General features: G+C 41.6%; 1 protein-coding gene across 1 annotated transcript in view; it reads right to left on the reverse strand.

Annotated features, from left to right (window-relative positions):
* Window positions 1-3503: 3503 nt before the first annotated feature.
* DSPP (dentin sialophosphoprotein) overlaps window positions 3504-11109 on the reverse strand; it is a 10834-nt gene continuing 3228 nt past the window's right edge. The window contains exons 2-3 of the mRNA XM_029284748.1: window positions 7246-8763; window positions 3504-4520 (exon numbers count right to left, since the gene is read on the reverse strand). Of these exons, the coding sequence (XP_029140581.1) occupies window positions 3579-4520; window positions 7246-8763 (2460 nt within the window). The 3' untranslated portion in view covers window positions 3504-3578. The remainder of the gene's footprint in view (window positions 4521-7245; window positions 8764-11109) is intronic.

Here is an 11109-nt window from a genome sequence, read left to right on the forward strand (position 1 = left end):
TTTGTTTGTTTGTTTAACTTATCCATTTTTATTAACCGTTGGTTCTAATAGGGCAGCGGTGGGATTCAAATATGTGAACAACCAGTTCTCTGTGTGGATGCCGCTTCCGGAAGTCCGTTCAACAAAAAATTAGTTACCGGTTCTGCCAAACTGGTGCGAACTGGCTGAATCCCACCACTGTAATAGGGTGAAATTTAACTGTGCTGCCAGATCTTTTTTCTTTTTCTTTTTTGTCTTACTGTTTTCATAGTTGGTATATATTTCATTATTGGTAATTATTGCTTTCATCCTTGGGTTGTGAGTTTGCCTACAGTTTAATTTAAGAAGGTCATGTTAACATTTAATTTTATTTAATTTAAGAAGGGGATATTAAAAGTATTGTTTATTAGACAAATTCTGCTATAAGGTGGAACTGCAGCTTAGTAATTGAACCATTCTTGGCATGATAAATAGTCTTAATTCAAATCTTAGTATTTCCAGTTTTTGAAGGGCAGAGCATGAGAGATGATATGAGGGATTATTGCAGGAGAAAATGGACACATGCCTAATATGGCAAGAAGTTAACCATGTTTGTATATTGTTCTATGTCATATTGTGGATTGTTTGATGTTAGCTTGCAAGTTGTATGAATCCAACTAGCATATCTTATTTATCGCTTAATCTTCTATGTGATCACAACTTATTGTGGTTCATTGAATGAAGCTGGGTTTACAGATGCTGAACCATATTTTAATTGTGGTTTGTTGAATAGGTCACAATTGGGTGAATTATTTGTTTAGAAGGCCAGGTTAGAGCCAATTTCAAACCACATTTCATCATGGCACCCATGTGATTTATGCATAGTATCATCAAGATTTCTTCAGAGTTGCAGTTTACATATTGTAGGTCTACTCTGATAAATAAAAGAGGTTTATTGCATGGGTTTGCATGCCAAGGAGAGCAGACTCATTTCCGCAGTTGTATGTTTATCCTGTTCTGATAATTATGAGGTTCAGAATATAAAAAGAACAAATGCTCTTAAAATATATTTTTCGTATCTTAATGTGGTGCTCAGACACAGACTGTTGAATCTTTTTTTTCTTTATAATGAATTTTCCAGACGCTTCTTTATGCAATAGCATCTGGAAATATATTTTAGCCAGGCCAGAGTTTCAGAAATATTTTGTATCTATGGCTTATAGTGCTATGAAGAACATTCCTTTTGAAACATTTTCCCTGCCCGTCCCCAATCATTAATAATAATAATAACAAAGTTGGAAGGGACCTTGGAGGTCATCTAGTCCAACCTCCTGCTCATGCAAGAAACCCTATACCATTTCAGACAAATGGCTTTCCAATCTCTTCTTAAAAACTTCCAGTGTTGGAGCATTCACAGCTTCTGGAGGCAGGTTGTTCCATTGATTAATTGTTCTCACTGTCAGGAAATTTCTCCTTAGTTCTAGGTTGCTTCTCTCTTTGGTTAGTTTCCATCCATTGCTTCTTGTCCTGCCTTCAGGTGCTTTGGAGAATAGCTTGACTCCCTCTTCTTTGGGGCAGCCCCTGAGATATTGGAACACTGCTATCATTTCACCCCTCATCCTTCTCTTCATTAAACTAAACATACCTAATTCCAGTAACCGTTCCTTATATTATCAATTTCAGGTCAGCTCTGCAGTTCTAAAAAGAAATGGCAAATCGTGGAATAATAAATAGAAAAAAACAGTGGCCCCCAACCTTTTGGGCACCAGGGACTGGTTCGGTGGGAAAAAAAATTTTCGGTGGACCAGGCATGGGTGGGCGTAGTTTTGCATGCTGCATAGATCTGTGCATGCGCAGATGAAGCTTCACTCACTTGTGCTGCCCGGTTCATAATGTGCCACTGCCCATATTGGTTCGTGGCCCAGGGGTTGGGGACTCTTGCAATAAATAATAATTGGAAAGATTCTTGAATGAAATAAAATGTCTTTGCTGAAGGATGTCAGTTTTGGAAAATCCAATTCCAAACTAGGTGTTTTTGAGACTGATTGCAGATAATCAAATCTGCCAATCTAAATTTCTCTATCTAAAAACTGATAGTTTGATTTCTCCCAGACTATATTTTTTCATTGAAAATGTGGTTCATTCTATGCCTATATTAAGCATTATTTTAAATATTTGTATTTTTGTACATAATATTGCCCAACATGCACTTTTTACCAGACAAAACCTTTTTAACATTACTTTTGTTTGGGGTTGATACTTCTCTCTATATATATATTATATTTTTTTTCCAATTTGTGAATATTGTGTAATTCAAAGATGAAATATTTAAGTTTAATGCAAAATACAATATTAGTTAAGCCTATATTGAAAAGCAAAGTAAGCAAACTGTCCCCCTTCCCCTGCTCAAATGAAACAATGTCTGAATTTAATTGTAACCTGAAAATGTTCCTTGTAAACAAAGGGATTATATAGCACAATTTGAGGATTTTCAGGCAAAAGGCATTTGTCAGCTTTTTCTTTCCTTTTTCTTTTCATAAGAGTTTACCTTAAGAAAAAGAGGAACTCAAGAAGACTTACAAATAAAAGATTATGCAGTGTTGTATGTTAACTCACTGCTCACTGCCAGGAATATGATCCTGATCGGCTGAAGATTGACTTGGTCTTCCATCCTTCTGAGGTCGGTAAAATGAGGACCCAGATTGTTGGGGGGCAATATGCTGACTCTGTAAATCACTTAGAGAGGGCTGTAAAAGCACTATGGAGCAGAATATAAGTGCTATTGCTATTGCTAAAGCAGGACCTTTATGTAATCAAAGCTCTTTGTGGAAACTAAGTTCTATTTGTATCACTGCTTCCCCTGACAAATTCTATTTAGGATAAAAATCCTGGATGCAGAGAAGACATTATAGCGTCTGCCCAAAGATACGTGTATGCAGCTTAAAAGCTTTCTTTTTCTACTTTGAATCAGAAAATAAAAATTGGGTGAGCCATTCCTAAGAAATATTCCTGAGACATGATGAAAAATAATAATTTATTTTACAGTTTACACAGGGGAAATATGTAGAGTTAAACATGTGATGTTTGGAACTGTAATACTAAACAAACAAACAAATCCGATCCACATTGGGTTGTTCAATGTGGAGATATATCAGTAAAGGCTCATTCACACTTCCAAGTCATCACTTCATCTTCCAATCAAATAATAAGTATGCTTATGTAAATCAAGCCCACCCTTTTAAGAGCAGATGTGTAATATGAAGAACTGAACCTGAGTTTTCATTTTATTTCCTAGTTACTAACAATCAAAATTCCACAGGTGAAGCTACATATTCATTGCAAGCACAATGGCTCTACTTAGAAACAAAAGCTCCGAGCATTGTTGGCTCATGTCTACCAAAACCTGACACGATTTTCTCTTAATGGCCCGCTAATTCGCCTTAACTGCATTTATTCTGAAGTCTGACTGATCTTTAGAAAAGCTTCAAGATAACTGGGTTTCGGACTATTGACTTGACTTCTACAAATAGGCTTTGTATTCCCCCCCCCCCTCTGCCATCTCTGCCATCCCTACTGCTATTGCTGTGAATGTATTTTCATCTGCTCGTTCTTCTCTTTGGTTAGTAATCGCTAGTTAAATCGCTGCTCTCACTTCCTTGACTTAGAGATTCACTGTCGGAGGCTGCACTGTCTGAATGACTGCTGCGGTTGTTATCCTCACTTGCTCCAGATTCAGTTTCATTTGAATCCTCCGCTGTATCTGCAGCACTGTCGCTGCTGGACTGATTTGCTGAATCACTTTCATTGTCACTGTTGGACTGGCTGTCATTTTCATTGCTGCCTGCTTGATTGTTATCTTCATTCTCACTGCTACTCTCGGCATCACTCTCACTGCTGCTGCTGCTGCTTTCACTTTCACTGCTGCTATCAGTTTTGCTGTCACTCTCACTGCTGCTGCTTTCACTCTCACTACTGCTACTCTCACTGCTGCTACTACTGTCACTGTCACTCTCACTGCTGCTACTGCTGTCACTCTCACTGCTGCTACTGCTATCACTGTCACTCTCACTGCTGCTACTGCTGTCACTCTCACTGCTGCTACTGCTATCACTGTCACTCTCACTGCTGCTACTGCTGTCACTCTCACTCTCACTGCTGCTACTGCTGTCACTGTCACTCTCACTGCTGCTACTGCTATCACTGTCACTCTCACTGCTGCTACTGCTATCACTGTCACTCTCACTGCTGCTACTGCTGTCACTCTCACTGCTACTGTCGGATTCACTGTCGCTTTCACTGCTGCTGTCAGACTCATTGTCACTCTCACTGCTGCTCTCTGATTCACTGTCACTTTCACTGCTGTTTTCGCTTTCACTGCTGCTCTTGGATTCACTGTCGCTTTCACTGCTGCTTTCACTTTCACTGCTGCTCTTGGATTCACTGTCACTCTCACTGCTGCTCTTGGATTCACTCTCACTGCTGCTCTTGGATTCACTGTCACTCTCACTGCTGCTCTTGGATTCACTCTCACTGCTGCTCTTAGATTCACTCTCACTGCTGCTCTTGGATTCNAATATATTTTTCGTATCTTAATGTGGTGCTCAGACACAGACTGTTGAATCTTTTTTTTCTTTATAATGAATTTTCCAGACGCTTCTTTATGCAATAGCATCTGGAAATATATTTTAGCCAGGCCAGAGTTTCAGAAATATTTTGTATCTATGGCTTATAGTGCTATGAAGAACATTCCTTTTGAAACATTTTCCCTGCCTGTCCCCAATCATTAATAATAATAATAATAACAAAGTTGGAAGGGACCTTGGAGGTCATCTAGTCCAACCCCCTGCTCATGCAAGAAACCCTATACCATTTCAGACAAATGGCTTTCCAATCTCTTCTTTAAAACTTCCAGTGTTGGAGCATTCACAGCTTCTGGAGGCAGGTTGTTCCATTGATTAATTGTTCTCACTGTCAGAAAATTTCTCCTTAGTTCTAGGTTGCTTCTCTCTTTGGTTAGTTTCCATCCATTGCTTCTTGTCCTGCTTTCAGGTGCTTTGGAGAATAGCATGACTCCCTCTTCTTTGGGGCAGCCCCTGAGATATTGGAACACTGCTATCATTTCACCCCTCATCCTTCTCTTCATTAAACTAGACATACCTAATTCCAGTAACCGTTCCTTATATGTAATATTATCAATTTCAGGTCAGCTCTACAGTTCTAAAAAGAAATGGCAAATTGTGGAATAATAAATACAAAAAAACAGTGGCCCCCAACCTTTTGGGCACCAGGGACTGGTTCGGTGGGAAAAAAAATTTCGGTGGACCCCAGGCATGGGTGGGCGTAGTTTTGCATGCTACATAGATCTGTGCATGCACAGATGAAGCTTCACTCATTTGTGTTGCCTGGTTCATGTGCCACTGCCCATATTGGTTCGTGGCCCAGGGGTTGGGGACTCTTGCAATAAATAATAATTGGAGGAATTCTTGAATGAAATAAAATGTCTTTGCTGAAGGATGTCAGTTTTGGAAAATCCAATTCCAAACTAGGTGTTTTTGAGACTGATTGCAGATAATCAAATCTGCCAATCTAAATTTCTCTATCTAAAAACTGATAGTTTGATTTCTCCCAGACTATATTTTTTCATTGAAAATGTGGTTCATTCCATGCCTATATTAAGCATTATTTTAAATATTTGTATTTTTGTACATAATATTGCCCAACATGCACTTTTTACCAGACAAAACCTTTTTAACATTACTTTCGTTTGGGGTTGATACTTCTCTCTATATATATTTTATATATTTTTTCCAATTTGTGAATATTGTGTAATTCAGAGAGGAAATATTTAAGTTTAATGCAAAATACAATATTAGTTAAGCCTACAGTATATTGAAAAGCAAAGTAAGCAAACTGCCCCCCTTCCCCTGCTCAAATGAAACAATGTCTGAATTTAATTGTAACCTGAAAATGTTCCTTGTAAACAAAGGGATTATATAGCACAAGTATGAGGATTTTCAGGCAAAAGGCATTTGTCAGCTTTTTCTTTCCTTTTTTTTTTCATAAGAGTTTACCTTAAGAAAAAGAGGAACTCAAGAAGACTTACAAATAAAAGATTGTGCAGTGTTGCATGTTAACTCACTGCTCACTGCCAGGAATATGATCCTGATCGGCTGAAGATTGACTTGGTCTTCCATCCTTCTGAGGTCGGTAAAATGAGGACCCAGATTGTTGGGGACAATATGCAGACTCTGTAAATCACTTAGAGAGGGCTGTAAAAGCACTATGGAGCAGTATATAAGTGCTATTGCTATTGCTAAAGCAGGACCTTTATGTAATCAAAGCTCTTTGTGGAAACTAAGTTATATTTGTATCACTGCTTCCCCTGACAAATTCTATTTAGGATAAAAATCCTGGATGCAGAGAAGACATTATAGCGTCTGCCCAAAGATACGTGTATGCAGCTTAAAAGCTTTCTTTTTCTACTTTGAATCAGAAAATAAAAATTGGGTGAGCCATTCCTAAGAAATATTCCTGAGACATGATGAAAAATAATAATTTATTTTACAGTTTACACAGGGGAAATATGTAGAGTTAAACATGTGATGTTGGAACCGTAATACTAAACAAACAAACAAATCCGATCCACACTGGGTTGTTCAATGTGGAGATATATCAGTAAAGGCTCATTCACACTTCCAAGTCATCACTTGATCTTCCAATCAAATAATAAGTATGCTTATGTAGATCAAGCCCACCCCTTTTAAGAGCAGATGTGTAATATGAAGAACTGAACCTGAGTTTTCATTTTATTTCCTAGTTACTAACAATCAAAATTCCACAGGTGACGCTACATATTCATTGCAAGCACAATGGCTCTACCTAGAAACAAAAGCTCCGAGCATTGTTGGCTCATGTCTACCAAAACCTGACACGATTTTCTCTTAATGGCCCGCTAATTCGCCTTAACTGCATTTATTCTGAAGTCTGACTGATCTTTAGAAAAGCTTCAAGATAACTGGGTTTAGGACTATTGACTTGACTTCTACAAATAGGCTTTGTATTTTTCCCCCCTCTGCCATCTCTGCCATCCCTACTGCTATTGCTGGGAATGTATTTTCATCTGCTCGTTCTTCTCTTTGGTTAGTAATCGCTAGTTAAATCGCTGCTCTCACTTCCTTGACTTAGAGATTCACTGTCGGAGGCTGCACTGTCTGAATGACTGCTGCGGTTGTTATCCTCACTTGCTCCAGATTCAGTTTCATTTGAATCCTCCGCTGTATCTGCAGCACTGTCGCTGCTGGACTGATTTGCTGAATCACTTTCATTGTCACTGTTGGATTGGCTGTCATTTTCATTGCTGCCTGCTTGATTGTTATCTTCATTCTCACTGCTACTCTCGGCATCACTCTCACTGCTGCTGCTGCTGCTTTCACTTTCACTGCTGCTATCAGTTTTGCTGTCACTCTCACTGCTGCTGCTTTCACTCTCACTACTGCTACTCTCACTGCTGCTACTGCTATCACTGTCACTCTCACTGCTGCTACTGCTGTCACTGTCACTCTCACTGCTGCTACTGCTGTCACTGTCACTCTCACTGCTGCTACTGCTATCACTGTCACTCTCGCTGCTGCTACTGCTGTCACTGTCACTCTCACTGCTGCTACTGCTGTCACTGTCACTCTCACTGCTGCTACTGCTGTCACTCTCACTGCTGCTACTGCTATCACTGTCACTCTCACTGCTGCTACTGCTGTCACTCTCACTGCTGCTACTGCTATCACTGTCACTCTCACTGCTGCTACTGCTGTCACTCTCACTGCTGCTACTGCTGTCACTCTCACTCTCACTGCTGCTGTCAGATTCACTGTCGCTTTCACTGCTACTGTCAGACTCATTGTCACTCTCACTGCTGCTCTCTGATTCACTGTCACTTTCACTGCTGTTTTCGCTTTCACTGCTGCTCTTGGATTCACCGTCGCTTTCACTGCTGCTTTCACTTTCACTGCTGCTCTTGGATTCACTGTCACTCTCACTGCTGCTCTTGGATTCACTCTCACTGCTGCTCTTGGATTCACTCTCAGATTCACTCTCACTCTCACTGCTGCTCTTGGATTCACTCTCACTGCTGCTCTTAGATTCACTCTCACTGCTGCTCTTGGATTCACTGTCACTCTCACTGCTGCTCTTGGATTCACTTTCACTCTCACTGCTGCTCTTGGATTCATTGTTGCTGTCACTGCTGCTTTCAGATTTATTGTCGCTTTCATTGCTGCTCTTGGAGTCACTCTCCTTCTCACTGCTGGTCTCAGACTGGCTCTGGCTGCTGTCTGGTTGAGTCTCGCTTTCGCTGCTGACAGATGGGCCACCATTCTCAGTGTCATCACTGCCTTGGTGACTGCTACTTTCATTGCTTTCCTGTTGGCTTTCACTGTCTTCACCTTTGCTATCTGACTGCTCACTGGCAGCATTACTGCTTTGCTCCTCTTCCTCTCCTAAAGATGGGCTTTCCCCATCACTGGCCTGACTGGGGGGATCTTGCTGACTGCTGTTTTCTGAGCCTTCCGAATCTTGGCTTTGGTTGGGTTCATCCCCTTGCATCGATTCATCACTGAAGCTGTACAAACTGTTGCTCTCATTTTCACTGGTGTCCTCATGACCACTGTTGCTTTCCCCATCACTTCTCTGTAGAATCCAGGTGGTATCATGATGGGGGGTTGCATCGCTGGGTATATTCATACCCTTATCATGCATGTTACCACCACTTGTAGTGCTATTATTGACAACTGCAGCGTTATTCTCTGTATCCTGATGACAAAAAGTAAAAGACAGCATAAACGTAAGCATATGAAGAGGCAGCCTTAAAAACCTTAAAGCCACATTAATCAAAGTTTTCAATGCAGTCATCATCACTGAAGCAGGTAGATATGGAGCTTCAGTCTATTGTGCCGAAATATATTTCTAGTAGGCTGAATCAATACAGCCACATCTTACAAAGCAACATGTGTCAAAATACTATGAGATAATAATATAAATGTGATGGTAATTTTAAACAAAGGAACAGCAAAGACTGGGGAGTACAGAACAGAATAACAGAGTTGGAAGGGACCTTGGAGGTCTACTAGTCCAACCCCCCTGCTCAATGGGAGACCCTATACCAGGGGTCCCCAACCCCTGGGCTGGGCCCTCTACTGATCCTTGGCCTATTTGGAATTGGGCTGCACGGGTGGCTGGCTAGAGCATAGGCATGCACATGCACAACAACTTACATGAGTGACAAGTCGGCAGGCAATCACCCGCATGCATGCCAGCCCATTTGTGCAAGTCGAACTGCACGTATGCCTGCCAACCCACCACTCACAAAGGCTGTGTGCACATGCACATGACATCCTGCCACTCATGCGGCCCAATTCCCCTCTCCCCCCCCATCAGCTGGGCCACCAGCCGCAAAGATTGGGGACCACTGCTTTATACCATTTCAGACAAATGAGTGTCCAATCTCTTCTTAAAACCCTCCAGTGTTGGAGCACCCACAACTTCTGAAGCCAAGCTGTTTCACTGGTTAGTTGTTCTCATTGTCAGGAAATTTCTCCTTAGTTCTAAGTTGGTTCTCTCCTTGATTAGTTTCCATCCATTACTTCTTGTCCTGCCTTCAGGTGCTCTGGAGAATAGGTTGACCCTCTCTTCTTTGTGGCAGCCCCTTAGATATTGTTTATCTTCTCTTCCCCAAGGCTTCTTCATTAGATTTGGCACAATACTTTGGCATAGTACCCTGGCCTACCCTTGTAACATGTTATAAGACTTTCAGTTTAATCTGAGGCAACCTCAACACAAACATCTGTTTATAAAACTGGATCAAATCAAACTCCTGAAATTTGCAGACATCTTTTCTTCCTGTCAAAGAAGCAGAACTTCTTTCTAGAATCCTAGATAATGTGCTGACTGTAACTGAGTTGAAATGCAAATTAATTACCAAGTCTCCTTTGTAGTCATTAATTGTTTCTTGCCTTTTCTCCAGTATACCGAGTGCTTCCTTCTCGGTGAGATACGTTGGGCTGAGTGCTGAGTCCAGAATCACCTAATTCTGAGGCTGAGAATGGACTTCAATTGGGTTTCTTGATCACTGTGAGAGGGCAGACTGCCTGTAGAATGGCCAGCATCTAGGCTGCTGTTGCCCTCCCTTTAAAACAGTGGTTCTCAACCTGTGGGTCGGGACCCCATTTGGGGTCGATTGACCATTTCATGGGGGTCGCCAAGCAAGGCTGTCCGCCATTTTTTTTGTCCGCCATTTTTTTGTCCGCCATTTTTTCCCCCTTTTCCAGCGGGTGCCTTACCTCCCTTGGGCTGGGCCAGCTGGTGGTCGGCCTGCTCCGTCTCTGCCGCTTGCCAGCTACGCCTCGGCCGGCGCAGGAGGCAGAACTATGCATGTGCGGCGCTCCCGGGAAGGGAAAGTCCTCAACTTATGACCGGTTGGGTAGTCCTCAACTTATGACCGGTTTAGTCCTCGACTTACGACCGGTTTAGTCCTCGACTTACGACTGGTTTAGTCCTCGACTTACGATCGGTTGGGGTCGCGGCATTAAAAAGGTTGAGAACCACTGCTTTAAAACCTCTCCTTAGCCAGTACACCTGCAGTGTTTCTCAACCTTGACAATTTTAAGGCATGTGGACTTCAGCTCCCAGAATTCCACAGCCAGCAATGCTGGCTGTGGAATTCTGGGAGTTGAAGTCCACATGCCTTAAAATCGTCAAGGTTGAGAAAGACTGCGTGGCTATTAAAGCTAAACAGATAGGCAGCTGGGGCAATAATGTTTGAGTTGGAATGAGAGAAAAGTTGGTTTATGTTTGTTTATGAAAATAAAGCCTGAAACAGCTTAAGACAAATAAAGAGAGATGCTGTTCTCCAGCAGTAAGACTCACAGCAGTAGTGAAGGAGAAGTATTAGAAGCTGTAGTAGAACTGGGGAAGAGTGGAGTAGTGAGCAGTAAGTACTAGCCTTTGAGTGCTTGTGCGGGTGTTGTCTAGAGACCTGTGTAGTTGTATTGTTTCTCTTGGGTTTTGGGGCCCACTGACCTGGGTATATTGTAAAGAACGCATGACAAAGTGATGACAGAGGTGGGGTATCCATTAAAAAAAGCGGGATATCCAACACAA

Source organism: Protobothrops mucrosquamatus, unplaced genomic scaffold (assembly GCF_001527695.2).
Source record: "Protobothrops mucrosquamatus isolate PMUCROS unplaced genomic scaffold, P.Mucros_1.0 scaffold893, whole genome shotgun sequence".
Taxonomy (NCBI): Eukaryota; Metazoa; Chordata; class Lepidosauria; order Squamata; family Viperidae; genus Protobothrops; species Protobothrops mucrosquamatus.